The 18,579-nt window shown below is 45.7% G+C and overlaps 1 protein-coding gene across 5 annotated transcripts in view; it reads left to right on the top strand.

Moving 5' to 3' along the window:
- The window catches only part of LOC117366595 (glutathione hydrolase-like YwrD proenzyme), a 120,314-nt gene that overhangs the window by 49,598 nt on the left and 52,137 nt on the right, over positions 1-18,579 (top strand). For all 5 annotated transcript variants that reach the window (XM_033958132.1, XM_033958133.1, XM_033958134.1 and 2 more), the window contains 2 exons: positions 11,046-11,216; positions 15,198-15,282. In XM_033958132.1, coding sequence (XP_033814023.1) covers positions 11,046-11,216; positions 15,198-15,282 — 256 coding nt within the window. The remainder of the gene's footprint in view (positions 1-11,045; positions 11,217-15,197; positions 15,283-18,579) is intronic.

Below are 18,579 nucleotides of genomic sequence, written 5' to 3'. Positions count from 1 at the left end.
GTGGCTGCTAAACTGATCTCGGAAGGGAAATTCCCTTGTTGCTTTCGACTTAGCAGATGCATCCATTTGAAATGTAGACCAGCATTTTGCTGGTCTACATTTCAGGCACTTAGCACATCCCTAGGGAGACGCCTAGGGCTGCCTAAGCTTGCCTAAGGCCACTTCCGGATAAAACCGTACCTATGTCTAGCCTTGGGCGAGCTTAGGCAGCCCTACGCATCTCCCTAGGCTCACAAAAACGCCAACAATGTAGGCTACCTGCCTCAGGGTGTATTTTTTTAAAAAACGTACGTCCCGATTGGCTAGTTAGACGGTGGTAGGACACCGTTTATTGAATTTGCCCCTAGTATCCAAATCAGCATGGCATTGGAGAGCAGTGTACCCCTGATTAATCACATCTGCCCTGGTGACTGGATGTGAACGCTTGCTGTTGGTCTGAGGGAGAAAACCATAATCGTTTTTCTTCAGGATAATAAAAAAGACTTACCTAGTTAATGGGTAATATAACATAAACAGCATAAAGACTATACCAACTTGCTATCTTACTCTTATTTTACAGACTAAATAAACCCAGGAAGTCCACAGATTGATGGGTTAACCATCACACTCACTGCTGTTTACTCAGTACATACTGTAACATACGTATTAGATGTTAATAATATTAATGTTTAACAGCTGTAATGCATATCTTTCTGAAACAAGGAGAGCATGGACTGACTAACTTGAACTCTTAGACAGTGGACCCTCCTTAAACAGTATGGTGCTCATAATCAAAAGAGAAAAACATCCAAAAACCGTCCTAAGTCGGCACTTGGACGATTATAAGTCAAAAACGTCCAAGTGCCGATAATAAAACCGGGTTTTTGACGTATTTAAAAACGACCTAGGCCTTCATAGTGCTACTGAATGACCAAAGCTAAACAGGGGCGTTTCAGGAGTGTCGAGGGCGGGAGTTGGGCGGGACGTGGGCCAGCTTAGACTTAGTCGTACAGCATGTATAACCAAAAGTTTTACAACAGAGCCTAGACGGAACTTGGATGTTGTGACTTAGACCATGGAGAGGAGGACCCATGCCCATAAGCCCCTGTTATCACTGCATTGATACTTAAACATGTGCACTCCTCTATATACCCCCAAAACCCTTTTTTTCTGGCATATAAGTGGTTCCTGCAGCCATTAGGGCTATTGGGGTGGTAGATAAGTGGGATTAGGGGATTCTGGAGGTGGTCTGGGGGGCTCACCATGACCTATATGGGAGCTGTAGTGAGATGATGACATGGCACCCTTTTTGTGAAGTTCACAGCAGTGCCTTGTAAGGTACCCCACTATTTAGGTGCCATGTCTGGATGTTCAGTCCATCACTTTGCAGACCCCTCCCACGTCCAACAGGGCTTGTTCTAGGGGTTTTGACTTGGATGAAAATGTGGTATAAAGATGGACGATTTAGTGACTTGGACGATCAGATCGGCAGGACGTATAGTTAGATGATTTTTGAAACCCAAAAAAATTTTGGACGTATTTTTCGAAAATGTATCTTAGGCTGTTTTTTTACTTTGGATGACTTGCGACTTAGACGAAAATGGACTTAGACGTTCATTTGGATTATGCCCCTCCACCTGTTCAAAAACTGTACTCACTTACGGGTCCTTTTAAAAAGCTGTGCTGCCATGCAGTGCATTCTAAATGCTAAGCCTCCTGTTCTGTTCCTATGGGCAGCTCAATATTTAGTGTGTGCTACTTGGTAGTGCAGCTTTGTAAAAGCCTGGCTCAAATAATGTGCTTTCTTTTTTTTTTTTTGGCTTGACACATTTTTATTGTGAAGCAAACACATAAACAGTGCAAAAACAGCCAAACAATATCCAAGTAGATGGTACATGGTAAGGCAACAAGATAGTACACAATGCAAATCTCAAATCACAGAGAATGCAAGAAAGCAGAGAAAGAGGACCATCACAAGGAGCCGTAGAAGCACCGCCCTCAAAGAGGGGGAGGGTCAAAACCCAAAAGAGTGCCAGCCGCAAAGCAACTAACTCAAGAAAGAAAAGACAGAGAAAAAGATAAGATAGACACAGTCAGCAAGCCCGCTTCTCAAGGAGACCCCATAGACATCATATATCTAGATTTCCAAAAAGCCTTTGACAAGGTGCCCCATGAACGCCTACTCCGGAAACTGAAGAACCATGGGGTGGAAGGAGACATACATAGATGGATCAGAAACTGGTTGGCGGGTAGGAAACAGAGGGTAGGAGTGAAGGGCCACTATTTGGACTGGAGGAGGGTAACGAGTGGGGTCCCGCAGGGCTCGGTGCTCGGGCCGCTGCTATTTAATATATTCATAAATGATCTAGAATCAGGGACGAAGTGTGAGATAATAAAATTTGCAGACGACACCAAACTATTTAGTCGAGCTCGGACTAAAGAGGACTGTGAAGAATTGCAAAGGGACTTGAACAAACAAGGAGAATGGGCGATGAGATGGCAGATGAAGTTCAATGTTGAGAAATGTAAAGTATTACATGTGGGAAGCAGAAACCCGAGGTACAACTATACGATGGGAGGGATGTTAGTGAAAGAGAGTACCCAAGAAAGGGACTTGGGGGTAATGGTAACCTTGATAGGCGGTATATAAAATCCTAAACTTGAAGCTTGGTGGACATGACAATGAAGCCAATGGCACAGTGCGCAGCGGCCGCTAAGAGAGCGAATAGAATGCTAGGTATAATCAAGAAGGGTATTACTACCAGAACGAAAGAAGTTATCCTGCCGTTGTATCGGGCGATGGTGCGCCCACATCTGGAGTACTGCGTCCAGTATTGGTCGCTGTACCTTAAGAAAGACATGGCGTTACTAGAGAGGGTTCAGAGGAGAGCGACATGTCTGATAAAAGGGATGGAAAATCTTTCATACGCTGAGAGATTGGAGAAACTGGGACTCTTTTCCCTGGAGAAGAGGAGACTTAGAGGGGATATGATAGAGACTTACAAGATCTTGAGGGGCATAGAGAAAGTAGAGAGGGACAGATTCTTCAAACTTTCGAAAAATAAAAGAACAAGAGGGCATTCGGAGAAGTTGAAAGGGGACAGATTCAAAACAAATGCTAGGAAGTTCTTCTTTACTCAACGTGTGGTGGACACTTGGAATGCGCTTCCAGAGGACGTAATAGGGCAGAGTACGGTATTGGGGTTCAAGAAAGGATTGGACATTTTCCTACTAGAAAAGGGGATAGAAGGGTATAGATAGAAGAGTACTGTGCAGGTCCTGGACCTGTTGGGCCGCCGCGTGAGCGGACTGCTGGGCGCGATGGACCTCGGGTCTGACCCAGCGGAGGCAATGCTTATGTTCTTCCGTTGTTAATAATGTGCTTTCTAAAGAAAACATTAAATCCTTACTATAATTGTAAAAGAATAAACAATCACCACACCAAAAGGCACTCTATCAGTAGCAACTAGAAGTGACGAAAGTTAAGTATGTTAAATGAAAAATGAATCTATTTTCTTTTGTCCAAACCAACAGACCTTTTTCTGCAGCAGGGGAACTTTCATTAATCACCCCTATGAAAGGAAATTGGCAGGGTGAAAGAACACATGAGATTGACCACTGAAACCTTTAACAGACTCCTATTGTGCTGTATTTCAGGGAAAACTTCCAACTTATATCTAAACGAAGCAAATATTAGAGGCTGGGCACTTGGCCCTTTGCTCTCTGCACAAGACTTTCCTACTAAGATCAGTACAGTGTGTTAAGTTGCATGGTCGAGGTTATTATTCTTTGTGGTGCAAGGGTTAGCATATAGGCCTAGATTCACTAAACTCACCAATCGGGATCATTGTTGAGCGATTCTTGGCCGAGTTTTGCCAAGCAGCTGATTCACGACAGATTCTTCATGCAAATGATCTGATCGGACGCCCGCCCTACAGCAATCCCTGCCGCTGTAGAGCGATCGAGACGCACGCGCAGATTATCCTTGTTGGCTGTAAACGTGATTTGCGCATGCGCTTGCTCTTCGCACAAGCGAGGTCAAAATAAAGGGGGAGGGGTGGCTGCAGTTTACTTGCTGGTCCTATGAGTGGACATTTTAAAAGGAATCAATTCAATTTGTGCAGCCAGATTATGGAACAGAACACGCTTTAAACCCGCAGGTTAGAACCGTGGGTTAAAATCACAGGCTCGCACTGCGCTTTTTGCAGAATATAAGGGAGTTCGTATGAATATGTACGGTTTTATTTTTTATTTTGATGGTTTTCAGGGCGGCAGAGAGCAGGAGAGTCGGCAAGGACAGTAAGCGACTGGTCCTTAGCAGTTGCTTCATTTCTCGATCGGCAAACCCAATCGGTGTTTCTTCTTCTGCTCATAAGAACATAACATAAGAATAGCCTTACTGGGCCAGACCAATGGTCCATCAAGCCCAGTATCCCGTTCTCACGGTGGTCAATCCAGGTCACTAGTACCTAGCCAAAACCCAAGGTGTAGCAATATTCCATGCTACCAATACAGGGCAAATCCAAAACCATCTCAATGTCCTTGATGTTCCTTTAATTTTCTTTTTAACTTTTTTTAGGCCTCAGACTAGCCATTAGGTGCCTTGCATTTCTATGGTCACCAAACAAACTTATAGCAATGGCATCCTCATTAGTCCCATTATATATTTTTTTTCACATTTTTCTTATTTAAAGTGCTCAGTGCTATTTTTCTTTAGTGTCTCATATAACTTAATTCTTAAAATTATTATAACTTCATTGACTTATCTTAAGTCAGTCTTGTCTCGTACTATCATCGGGAAGGGACCTGTCATTCCCATGTTTCGCCTTCTGGCTGTTTAAGAAAAGTCCCCCCTTTTCAAACTTGTTCGCACCATCCCGATCTGTATAATGCTTATTGAGATATCTCAATAAGCCTAAAAAAAGTAAAAAAAAGTTTAAAAGAAAATTAAAGGAACATCGAGGACATTGAGATGGTTTTGGATTAGTTATGTTTTCAATGTCTTACATTTGACTGCAGGAGATACCAATACAGGGCAAGCAGAGGCTTCCCCCATGTCTTTCTCAATAACAGACTATGCACTTTTCCTCCAGGAATTTGTCCAAACCTTTCTTAAAACCAGCTTAGTGAATCGATGGCTTCCCCTCATTTGTATGGGCAGATCGGATCAGGTGGGATATTGATCGGGCAGAAGGTTAGTGAGTCGAGTCAGGGAACAATCGCAAACTGGTTGGGACACGATCGGGACACAATCGGTGAGTTTAATGAATCTAGGCCATAGTTCTGTTCTTTAGTTTACATAACAGAAACCTGCCCACTGCTCTCCATCTTCATGTCATTGCTTACCTCTATTGTATTAAGCCACAGTCTTCAGATTAGAGAATGGCACGGGAACAAATTTGTCCCCCCATTAGTTTTGTCGCTGTTCCTATCCCATTCTTATAAGCTCTACCTTAACTGCACAAGCCTCGAACTCTTATGATTTTAAAGTGTTTGAGGCTTATGCAAATGAGGATAGAGTTTGCAGGAATAGGGCAGGGTCAGAAAAAGAACTCACGAGGAAATGGGACGGGACGGGACGGGAAAATGAGTTCACGTGGGTATGGGGAAAATTTTGTCCCCGTGTCATTCTCTACTTCAGATCACTAGTAATGTAAAAAGTCTCCCTAGACAGCATTGCTACTTTATATTCAGTGAGAGGGTTCCCTGATTCAAAATAAGGCCTGCCTGGGATGTGCTGGCCAAAGAAACAACTATGATTATCAACTGGATCTTTCAAGGTGATCTCAGAATAAGGGCATATATATTTAGAATTAGCTGATGCCTTTTCAACAGTGGCTCAAGATGAATAACATTTTTTATTTATTTAATTCAGTTTTCTATACCATCCTTCCAGGGGAGCTCAGAATAGTTTACATGAATTTATTCAGATACTCAAGCATTTTTCCCTGTCTGTCCTGATGGGCTCACAAGCTGTCTAATGTACTTGGGGCAAAAGAGGGATTAAGTGACTTGCTCAGGGTCACAAGGAGCAGTGTTGGTTTGAACTCACAACTCCAGGGTGCTGAGGCTGTAGCTTTAACCACTGTGTCACTCTAGAAATCAAAATGTAGCAAAAGTGAGCCAAGTATAGGACAATCAAGCCATTGTGACATCACCGATGAGGATGCTCTTAGGCATTGGTGGAATGAGGCATTATGATGTCACAATACCAACTCTGGTTATCAGAGGTTGAAGCTTTCCATAGGGGAGCTTTTCATAGGGGAGCTCAGAGGAGTTTACATGAATTTATTCAAGTACTCTTACCTGTCTGTCCTGGTGGGCTCACAATCTATCTGATGTTCCTTGTGTAATGGGAGGATTAGATGACTTGCCCAGGGTCACAAGGAGCAGCATGGGTTTGAACCCAGAACCTCAGGGTGCTAAGGTTGTAGCTTTAACCACTGCGCCGCATTCTCCCCCATTCAACTACAGTTCCCAAAAGGCATATTGTCTAAGGCTTTCATTTATTGAACTGCCTTAATGTGATTTAATGTGAGCCACACATCCTATATAATAAAACCCTAAGCGCGTATGCGCTCTTGAAACTTCGTGATCCCTGCCGCTGTGATTTCTGATCTGTGGCCGCGTTCCATTTTAGAACGCGGAGGCAGGGATCACTCTGGCCACTCCCCTCCTCCCGCCCTCACTCACCAACCCGAAGCAAGCTCGAACACACCTCCCGCCCTCACCTCACCAACCCGAAGCAAGCTCAAACACACCTCCTGCCGTCGCTCACCGCTGCTGCCGCCACCGCTGATCCTCCTCTTCGGGGCAGCCTGCGATCGTGGCCAGCTTTGGTGGGCCTCGCAGGCCGCTTTCCGGCCTCGGTGGCACGTTCCCCCTGACGCACAGGATCGCGTCGGGGGGAGCATGCTTCCGGGTTGGGGAGCGGCCTGAGAGGTTCGCTGGGGCCGGCCACCATGATCGCGGCCTGCTTTGAAGAGGAGCAGGCCAGAAGACGCCGGGATGGAGGGAGGGTAAGCAGGGGATCAATACAGGGGGCCAGAGTGAAAGGGGCTGCTTTGGGGGGAGGGGTGTGCTGAGGGGAGACAGAAGGGGCCATGGAGAGATAGGGAGAGGGAAAGGGGACTGCTTTGGGGGGGAGGTGTGCTGGGGACAGACAGTTTTGCTTTGCGGGGAAGACACAAGGGGCCATGGAGAGATAGGGAGAGGGAAAGGGGGCTGCATTGGGGGAGGGATGTGCTCGGGGGAGACAGAAGGGGGCCATGGAGAGATAGGGAGAGGGAAAGGGGGCTGCTTTGGGGTGGAGGTGTGTTGGGGACAGACAGTTTTGCTCTGGGGGAAGACAGAATGGGCCATGGAGAGACAGGGAGAGGGAAAGGGGGCTGCTTTGGGGGAGGGGTGTGCTGGGGGGAGACAGAAGGGGCCATGGAGAGATAGGGAGAGGGAAAGGGGGCTGCTTTGGGGAGGAGGTGTGCTGGGGACAGACAGTTTTGCTTTGGGGGGAAGACAGAAGGGGCCATGGAGAGATAGGGAGAGGGAAAGGGGGCTGAATTGGGGGAGGGATGTGCTCGGGGGAGACAGAAGGGGCCATGGAGAGATAGGGAGAGGGAAAGGGGGCTGCTTTGGGGTGGAGGTGTGTTGGGTACAGACAGTTTTGCTCTGGGGGAAGACAGAATGGGCCATGGAGAGACAGGGAGAGGGAAAGGGGGCTGCTTTGGGGGGGGGGTGTGCTGGGGGGAGACAGAAGGGGCCATGGAGAGATAGGGAGAGGGAAAGGGGGCTGCTTTGTGGTGGAGGTGTGTTGGGGACAGACAGTTTTGCTCTGGGGAAGACAGAATGGGCCATGGAGAGACAGGGAGAGGGAAAGGGGGCTGCTTTGGGGAGGAGGTGTGCTGGGGACAGACAGTTTTGCTCTGGGGGAAGACAGAAGGGGCCATGGAAAGATAGGGAGAGGGAAAGGGGGCTGCTTTGGGGGAGGGGTGTGCTGGGGGAAACAGAAGGGGCCATGGAGAGATAGGGATAGGGAAAGGGGGCTGCTTTGGGGGGGAGGTATGCTGGGGACAGACAGTTTTGCTCTGGGGGGAAGACAGAAGACACCATGGAGAGACAGGGAGAGGGAAAGGGGGCTGCTTTGGGGGAGGAGTGTGCTGGGTGGGAGACAGAAGGGGCCATGGAGAGATAGGGAGAGGGAAAGGGGGCTGCTTTGGGTGGGAGGTGTGTTGGGAACAGACAGTTTTGCTCTGGGGGGAAGACAGAAAGGGCCATGGAGAGACAGGGAGAGGGAAAGGGGGCTGCTTTGGGGGGAGGGGTGTGCATAGGGCAAACAGCTTTGCTCTGGGGGGAAGACAGAAAAGGGCCATGGAGAGACAGTTAGGGAGAGGGAAGGGGGCTGCTTTGGTGGGAGGTGTGTGCTGGGGGCAGACAGCTTTGCTCGGGGGGGGGAGACAGAAGGACACAGACAGCGGCTAAGAAGAGAGAGATAAAGAAACACAGACAGACAGACACATCTATTCTAGCACCCGTTAATGTAACGGGCTTAAAGACTAGTATTCAATGAGACTTATTTACTAACTCGAATTAACACAAAATATATTAAAGCAAGGACACAACTATATTTGTATCAGAAGTAATGGAGGGTTAAGCGATTTGCTTGAGGTCATAAGGAGTATCTCTAAGATTTCAATCCAGGCTTCCCCGGTTTCTATCTATTAGGTTACTCTCCCACTCCTGACAAAGAACCTGGGGTCAGATTCTCAAAACTTAAGGTCGCCTTTAATGCAGTTGCTTAACCAGTTCTAGCCGGTTCAGCATGCATGTATTTTACTGGCTGATTATTCAAACAGCTTACCGTGGTCTTTTCTGAGTTTTCTAACAGTCTCCGATAATTCCATGCAAAGGTAGTACAATGAGGTCATTAATATTAAAATGAGCAATCTGAGCGATTCTTTATCATCACCAAATGATTCACTAATCTCGTTGTGTCATATCTGCGGCCAAAATTTGCCAACAGCTCTGAGCTGTCATAGGCTTTCTTTCTGATCAGTGCCCGGGTAATGATTGGTTCAGGCATGGATAGGAAAGTAAGGTTTGACAGCTTAGACCCCCCCCACACACACACACAAATTAAAATAAAAAAAAAACAAATCCCAAATCGAAGATCGGCAGGAGAGATGCCCACTCTCTCGTGCCGTGTCACACAATCAGCAATCACCCGACACTGCCACCTTCCCCCCTCCCCCCAGCGGGAGAGATCCCACTTTCTCCTGCCATCGCCCAATCCCCTGCCAACTCCCCCAGTGTCCCTGACTCCACACATACAAACACCCCTGCAGCGGGAGAGATGCCAACTCTTTCCTGCCATCGCCCAACCACCTCTGACAACTCCCCCTGTGCCCTTGACTCTACACACATATACCCCCCCCCCCCCCACAGCGGAAGAGATGCCCACTCTCTCCCACCATCGTCCAACCCCTCCCTTTGCCCCTGACTTTATACACACACACACAAACATCCCCTCCACAGCGGGAAAGATGCCCACTCTCTCCTGCCATCGCCCAACCTCCCCAACAATTCCTCCTATGCCCCCGACGACCCCCTACCCCTCCCTACTTTATTCAGGAAGTCTGGCCAGATGGATTCCTGCCCTCCGGCTGGCAGGCCCACCTCTTACAAAATGGTGGGCCTTCCCCTTCCTAGTGTATCCTATAGGAGGGGCTTTAAGCAACCTTGGCCAATCAGAGCCTTATGCCCCTCCCCAAATGACAGTTTTCTATTACATTATGTCTAAATTCTGGGCATTTCCCTAATCTTCCCATGCCCCTCTCATGGCCACACCTTTTTTGAGATGTGCGCTATGTATGCTAAAGAATAGCACCTAGGGCACATAAATCAATAATTTATGCTAATTAACATCAATTATTGATTGTTGATAACTCATTAGCTAATTAATTTGTACATGTATCTGCCCTTGGTACTCAAATTTGTGCGCCAGACTTTGGACGAACTATCCAGAATATATCTGTTCAGTAAAATGAGGATCCAGGGGATTCCAGAGGTAGGCCAAACTTTATCCATATAGTAGCAGTGTTCAGCTGCTGCGTGGGTAATTTTATAACAAAGAGCAGGTCCTTTCTTAAGTTTAAGACTGAATATTCAGTCTTCTGACTTAAATGAACAGAGCTTGCAAATATCAGGCATAAAGCTAGGCAGCCACTTGTCTATATGAGGTAAATGCAGCATCGGTTTCATGGAATAGCGACCCTTCATATCTGTGAAATTCTTTTACCTGGGAAATGAAACAGATCATGTTTCCACTAATCTATACCATTCACAGGAGGGATAAATAGTTATGAAGGATGGATTTTGTATTAAAACACTGATGGGATAGTTCTGTTATGAGCAGGGGGTATATCCACAAAAAGAGAAGCAACAACCTCTGCACCAAAACTAAGGACTCTTGATGCAGCCGAAATACGGTCCGTGTCAGGTCCAATTTCATGTTCCACTTTATATGGTTGTTATTAAAGCATATCTTTTGCCTTGCAGATTTGGTCTTCTCTGCTCTTTACTGGACTTACGGGCAGGGGTATAGCCATGAGTGGGCCTGAGCCCCTCCACTATTACCTCCGGCCCACCCCGCAGGTGGTGCATGGTATAAAGTCTGCCACCCTAATCAACAAAAGACAACAATAAGCATTTGCATTTTGAGCCGCCAACATCAGCACTATTTGGGCATGCTCAGTTCATCTGTGAGAACTGAGCATGCTTCCAGAGCCAGGATCACTGGCACGAATTGCTGTCATGCTTTTCTAAGTGAGGGGCGGCAGACTCTGGAGGCCTTCAGTTGGCAGAGTTTGGGAATCCCCGCCAGCTAAGGTATTTTAATTGTTAAGTTTGGTGGGGAAGAAGAAATGGACACCTATTGACACCCCCCCAAAATTTCCTTCTGGCTACATTACTGGTTATGGGATATGGGAGCTCTGTAATTAAAGAAACCACGGCACAAAGATTTTGCCTGTTTTGAGAATTTATTAAACAAGCATTAAAAATTGCATTTTCAGTGCAGAGGGGCTAATTTCTCCCTGTCTCCTGGCCATCCAAATTGTCTGGCACCCGGAAAACGCCCTTTCCATACCATCATCCCTGCTATGGCTACTGCAGAGGATACTGAAGACCTTCTGTGTTCTTTCGGAGTGATGGGCGGCTTCATGCAGCCTCAAGGGCATGTGCAGGTAATGTAGGGGTTTCTCTAGTGCAAGCTGACAGATGTTACATTGCTGCTGTGGGTACTTGTTAGCTCAGAATCCTTGGTAACCATCATTAAAATCTGTTAAGCAAATAGCCATAGACCACGCTGAACACTTGTCAGTAGTCCTGGACTGTACAAGAGCGATGAACCGTGAGTACTGCTCCTGCTGTTTGCAGTGTGATGTGATGCTTGTGCCAGGATGAGAGTGTAATGCATTGAGTCTTTGTACCTGAGAACTAACCATAAATCATAGCACCTCAACAAACAATGACTACTACTACTATTTATCATTTCTATAGTGCTGAAAGGCGTATACAGCACTGTACATTTAACATTCAAAAGACGGTCTCTTCTCAAAAGAGCTTATAATCTAATTTGGACAGATAGGACATTTCAAGGTGGGGGAGTTTCTGGCAGAAGGAATGATACAATGGGTATAGGTTTGTGACAGTGATTAGGAGTTAAGAGTTAAAAGCAGCTTTAAAAAAGTGGGCTTTTAGTTTGGATTTGAATACTGCTAGAAAGGGAGTATGACGTATTGACTCTGGCAGCTTGTTCCAGGCATACAGCTTGGCAAGAAAGGTGACAGAGTCTGAAGTTGGCAGTGGAGGAGAAGGGTACAGATAAGAGGGACTCAAACCCCACACTGCTCCCTGTGACCCTGGGCAAGCCATCCAATCCCCCCTAGGCACATTGGATAGAGTGCAAACCCACTGGGACAGACATAGAAAAATGCTTGCGCACCTGAATGTAAACCACCTAGAGTGTGAGTAGTATATAAATAAATAAAAGCATAGGGGGAGATAAGCAAGGAGAGACATTGAGGTGCTATAGAGTGAATGCACCTGTAAGTCAGTAACAGGAGCTTGAACCGTATTCAGAAGCAGATGAGGATCCAGTGAAGTGACTTGAGGAGAGGGGTAATGTGAGCATGGTGACTCTCATAGAATATGAATCATGCAGCAGTATTTTGAACAGATTGAAGGGGACAGAGACAGATGAGCAGGAGACCTGAGAGAAGGAAGGAAGTAGTCTAAGGAAGAGGCGATGAGAGCATGGGTTAATATTCTGCCAATGCAATCAGTATTTTTTAAAATGTTGACTATAGTTATTAAGAGCTCCTCTATAAATATCTAATAAGGAGGTCAACACTGGACCTTATCTATGTAGATAGTAATAATAATAATAATAACTTTATTCTTATATACCGCCAACAATCTTGCGACTTCTAGGCGGTTTACAATGAAGAGAAACTGTACAGACAGCGAATTTTCAGTATGATATTCAGATAACCTAGGGTAGACTTTTGTCATAGTTTATCTGGATAACAGACTGAATATTGTTATTATCTGGATAAGTTCTGGGACTGTCTTAGTTGTACCCATGCTGTGCCCCGGCACTATACATAGAAGGCAATTCTATAACCTGGCACCTCGCTTTAAGAGCTACATTGTGGTGGACCGAGCACAAATTCTTTAACGGCACTTAGGTGTATCTAAGTTGTTATACAATACTAACAGAGCCTACGTGCCATGGGGATTGGAGGAGAGAAAACTGATTGTACCATGGGGATGTTTAGGGCCACAGAACGTTGGCAAAGCCATGATGATGAGAGGGGGTAGAGGAATCAGAGTATGCACAGTGGAGGCATTGGAGAGGGGCAGAGAAAGCTGAGATTGTGCCATGGGGGTAGAGTGGGAGAAGAACAAGCCGAGATGTACCACTGGTTTGGGAGAAGGTCAAGTTTGAGAGTACGTTGGGGTGGGTGGGTAGGGGAGAGATACAATGATAGCCGGGGAGAAGAAGAGGAAGAATGAGAAGTGGAGGTATGTGCCTGGTGGAAGAAAGAATAAGAGGTGGGGGCTATTGCATTCAGGAAAAGACTTTGGGAACAGACTGAGGCCCATATGCACTAAACAGGATTGGTAAGGCTTCATGGGTCCGCACCGATCAAATTTTTGACCGATTCTGAAAGAGCTATTGATGCACTAAAAATTTTGCATGCAAATGATTCACGTGGAGGTTTGTCGTAATCCCCATTTCTTCCGTCTGATTGATAGCTGTGAGAATGACTCTCACTCATTCGCACAGCTGGCAGGAGAAGCCTGAACAGCTGTGAGGCAGGGGAAGTTCCGAAGCAACCCTCTGCCACTCAGCTGTTCGGAACAGGAAACCTTTTTATTTTTAATGGGCACAGATGCTGTGTGTGTGTTATACATGCACAATATCTGCCCCATTAAAAGAAAAAAGCCCCCCCGCCAATGACGGCCCTTCTCGACATCCCCCTGATAAACCGGCACCAGAACCAATCCCCCCCTCCATGCCAGCAAAAATCATCAGGAGAGAGGCTCACTCCCTCCAGCCATGCTGACCCCACTGTACAAGAAAAAATTTGCAAGAGTAATGCCTACTCCTTCCTGACAACGGAGACCCCTTCACACCAGGCGCCACCCTACAAACCTTCCCCTACCGTCCCCACTTCCCCCCCCCCCCCCAAAAAAAAAAGGCAGGACAGATGCCCATGACTTTCTGCCACCAGATGCTCCTCCAAATCACCCCTTGACTCCCCACCACCAGTACTTTTGTGTGAAGAAAGCAGAAGGGAGGCTCGGTTCCTCCCAATTCTGAGGCCCGGCAATCCAAAATGGCGGGCCTTCCCTTCCTCGGTGAATCATGTGATGCATAGGAAGGGCCTAAGGCCCTGATTGGCTCAGATGCCTAAGGTCCCTCCCAAGGGTCCGTCCCCGGTACTAGTTCATCAGGGAATGTCGGGCAGGGCTGACATCGGGGGGGGGGGGGGCTATTTCTTTTTTTTTAAATGAGGCAGATATTGTGCATGTGTAACACACAGCATCTGTGCCCATTTAAAAAAAAAAAAAGGGTTGGCATGTTATAAATATTTTTGTATCAGTGGGACAGGTCAGCGACTGGTCTTAACCAGTCGCTTTTTTCAGATCACTAAAATCATCACTTTTTTTGTGCATTGAGAAGCCATGTTAGAGCATCAATCACTCTGTTAATTTACATGGCATTTCAATATTAATGAGCTTATTTGCATGGTCGGATTGGAGAATGAGCGTTCATGCAGAAAACCACACAGTGAGCTGTTTTCTGCATCGGGTCAGTAAATGTGATCATCACTAAACCAGTCGCTGACCTTTCCCACCAATACAAAAATATTTATAACATTCCAAACCATACAGAGGGAGGAACCTAAGGCCATGATTGGGTCAGATGCCTAAGGCCCTGCCCCTTGGGAAGAGCCTTAGGTGTCTGAGTCAATGAGGGCCTTAGGCCCCACCTCGTGCATCAAATGATGCACTGAGGAGAGAAAGGCCTGCCATTTTAGATCAGCGGGCCTCAGAACTGGGAGGGACCGAGCCTCCTTCCTGATCTCTTCACAAAAAGGTACAGGGGGGAGGGGCATGGGGAGGTTCAGAGGAGCATCCGGTGGCAAGAGAGAGTGGGCATTCCTCCTGCCTTTTTTGGGGAGGGAAGGGGGAGCGGAGGGAATGGTTTGGAGGTGGCGCCTGGTGCAGGGGGGCCTCCATTGGCAGGAGGGAGTGGGCATTCCTCCTGCCATTTTTGCTGCCACAGAGTGGGTCAGTCCCGGTTTGTCGGGGGGATGTCAGGGACAGCCGTTATTGGTGGGGGAGGGGGGATCTATGTCCATTAAAAAGGAGAAAAAAAAGGTTTCCTGCCCCGAGCAGCTGAGTGGCAGGAGACTTTCCCTGCCTCTCAGCTGTTTGGGCTTCCCCTATTGGCTCAGCAAAATTTTTAGTGTATCAATAGCTCTTTTATAATCGGCCAATTGAGCGGAGCAGACCCACGTAGCCTTACCAGTCCTGTTTAGTGCACCTGGTCCTAGATGTTTCAGTTTCTGAAAAGGTACAATGTAAATTCAAATAATGGCATTTTTAGATTTTCACTATAATCATGTTATACATTATTTCTGTTAAAAAAGGTGCTTCTAAATATGGCTGAGTTTGGGATGAATCCCCAGCAAGCTGTTGATGCTCCACGTTTCTGTGTGGAATATGCTATAAGAGGTAAGTTCTTTAATTATTCCTTCCCAGACTAAATTAATGCTCACAAACATAATTTCAGTGGAAAGTCTGGAGTTTGCCTACTGGGATTATATGGAGACATTTTGATATCTGGGAAAGTAGCTCCATGGTGTGACTATGTGCAAGTCTGGTTACCGCATCTGAAAAAAAGATATAAAGGAATTAGAAAAAGCACAGAGAAGGGTAACCAAAATGACTGAGGGAATGACATGACTTTCATATGAGAAAAGGTTAGGGATTATAAGACTCCTCAGTTTGGAAAAAAAGTGGTTGAGGGAGATATGATAAAGGTCTACAAAATCCTGAGTGGAGAAGCTTATAGTAAACTATTTATTTATTTAAAATTTTTCTATACTGCATAAGAACTAAACAGTTCACATGAGTTTACTTTTTTAAAAAAAAGTACAATAATAATTATAGCAAAGAAAGTAATTCTCCTTAATTATTTGTATGGCTTGGCGCATACAAATAATACCCAGCAGAGGCACTTCTTATGTTCATATATATCGGTTTCTCTTTTTTGAACCTTTTCTAATTCCGCTATATCTTGTTTAAGATATGGTGAGCAGAATTGAAAGCAATACTCAAGGTGAGGTCACAGCATGGAACACTATAGATGCACTATAATATTTCTGGCCTTATATACCATCCCTTTGCTAATAATTCCTAGCATGCTGTTTGGTTTTTGGCCACTTCCACACATAGCCAGATATTCAATGCCACTATCTGGATATGGCTCAGCATTGTATATCTGGATATATTTCTGCCAACGGTGAAAAAAATCACTGACCGCCTCTGGCTGAATATTGCTCCTTTGGTTCCTGAATGTACTTTTTAGGGCTCCTTTTACTAAGCTGTACTAGTGGTTTCAGCGTGCGCTGCAATGCCAATGCCTCCATTGAGCTGGCGTACGTTTTTTCGCGTAGCACGGGGGTTAGCGCATGCTGATCTGTAGCGCGTGCTAAAAACGCTACCGCAGCTTAGTAAAAGGAGCCCTGAGTCTTTCTCTCCTCGTCTGCTAATTCTGATTTGTATAATTTCATATAGCAATTCCAGATTTCTTCTGCTATTCCCTTGTGCTACTTTCCATTCTCCCTTTGCCTTCTATTCCTGCTGTCATTCCTATTCTCGCTTTAGTTGTCATGTTAATTAGAGAATGACAAGGTGAGAAAATTCATCACCGTCCCCACGGATAACAGCGGGAAACCGTGGGAAACTATCCCATGTCATTCTTTAAGGAGAGAGGAAAGAATCCGAGTATGAATGGGCAAAGCCACTGACCCTCAAGCCTTGCATTGAAGAATCCTCTGGTGGAAGGACTAAGGTTAAGATAGATACTAAAGAATGACATGGGATAGTTTTCCGCGGTTATCCGCGGGGACGGGAACGGTGATGGGTTTTCTCACCGTGTCATTCTCTAATGTTAATAGCTTGCTTGCCCTGTTCCAGAATTCCATAAAGTTGTATTCTGTTAGTCTTAGGAGAAATTCTACTCTGTCTACTTCTCTTGTCTTGGTTTGGTGCCTGATTACATTACATTACATTACATTACATCAGGGATTTCTATTCCGCCATTACCTTGCGGTTCAAGGCGGATTACAAAAGGTTAATTTAAAAAAGACATAATTACAATGATTAGCTAGAGAGGTAAGTTGTAGATCTTAAGAGCATTTAGAGGTCGTGTTGTTATTGCTGTTTCAGGAATTTCTTGAAAAGTGTGGTTTTTATTTCTTTTCTGAACGTCCTATAGTCTGGGGTGGTCATCAGAAGGTTGGAGATCTGGTTGTCCAGTCTTGCGGCTTGAGTGGCTAGGAGGCCGTCGTGTAGTTTTGTTCTTTTTACTTCTTTGATTGGGGGGGGTATGAATGGGGAGTGCGTTTTTCTGTGTCTGGTACTGGGTGCTTGGATGAGGCGATTGTTCAGGTATGATGGGCTGTCTCCGTGTAGGGTTTTAAATAATATGCAGTAGAATTTGAATTGGATTCTTTCTTGGATTGGGAGCCAGTGTGAGTTGATGAAGGCTTCAGTGATGTGGTCATGTTTTTTCAATGAGTAGATGAGTCTCAAAGCTGTATTTTGGATTGTTTGGAGTTGTCTTATCGTGGTTGCAGGACATGGAAGGAAGAGTATGTTACAGTAGTCCAATATACCTAGTATTAGGGATTGTACTATAAGTTGGAATTGTGTTCTTTCAAAGAATTTTCGGACTTGTCTTAGGTTTCTCATGATTGCGAATGATTTTTGAATTGTTTTATTTATTTGCGGTTGCATTGTGCAGCATCTGTCTATGGTCATGCCTAGTAGTTTTATGGTGGTTTGGATGGGATATTTGGTTGCGTTTATGTCTAGGATGGTTGTGGTTTGGATCTTGTCATTTTCTAGGAGGATGAATTTGGTTTTGTCTTGGTTGAGTTTAAGTTTTTGATTTTCCATCCAGGTTGTGACTGCTTCAAGTGTTTGGTGAAGTTTGTCTGTCATGGTAGGTTTAGAGTGATCGTATGGGACGAGGATGGTGATGTCATCCGCATAACTATAGGAGGTTATGCCTAGATTATCCAGATGCGTTCCTAGAGAAGCAGTGTAGAGATTGAAGAGGGTAGGGGATAGTGGAGATCCTTGTGGTACGCCGCAGGGGTTTGACCAGGATTCTGACTTTTCTTTGTTTGATTTTACACTGTAGGTTCTGAGTTTTAGGAATCCTTCAAACCAGGAGTATACTTTGTCTGAGATGCCTATTGCATCTAAGATCTGTAGAAGGATGTTGTGGTCTACTAGGTCGAATGCCGCCGATAGGTCCAGTTGTATGAGTAGCATTTTTTTCCCTGTACTAAGTTGTTGTCTGACGGTATCCATAAGGGAGCCTAGTAGTGTCTCTGTGCTGAAGTTTGTTCTGAAGCCTGATTGCATGGGGTGGAGTAGGTTATGGTCCTCTATGTAATTGGTGAGGAGTTTGGCTACTAGGCCTTCTATAATTTTGACATATAGCGGAATTGAGGCTATAGGTCTAAAGTTAGATGGGAGGTTTTGTGGTGCTTTTGGGTCTTTTTGGATTGGGGTGATGACAATTTCGCTGAGGTCAGCAGGGAATGTGCCTTCTGTGAGCGTGAATTGGATCCATTGTAGAGTTATGGTGCGGAATTTTACACTAGAGGTGGTAAGGAGATATGAGGGGCAATGGTTGAGGTCACAGGAGGCATGGCTGTATTTTTTGTAGAATTTGTTGAATTCTGACCATTGTATGTTAGGGAATTGAGTCCAAATTCTGTCTGCTGCGATTGC

Source organism: Geotrypetes seraphini, chromosome 9 (assembly GCF_902459505.1).
Source record: "Geotrypetes seraphini chromosome 9, aGeoSer1.1, whole genome shotgun sequence".
NCBI lineage: Eukaryota > Metazoa > Chordata > Amphibia > Gymnophiona > Dermophiidae > Geotrypetes > Geotrypetes seraphini.
Note: the sequence above shows the minus strand (reverse complement) of the source record. Positions and strands in the feature narration are given on the sequence as shown.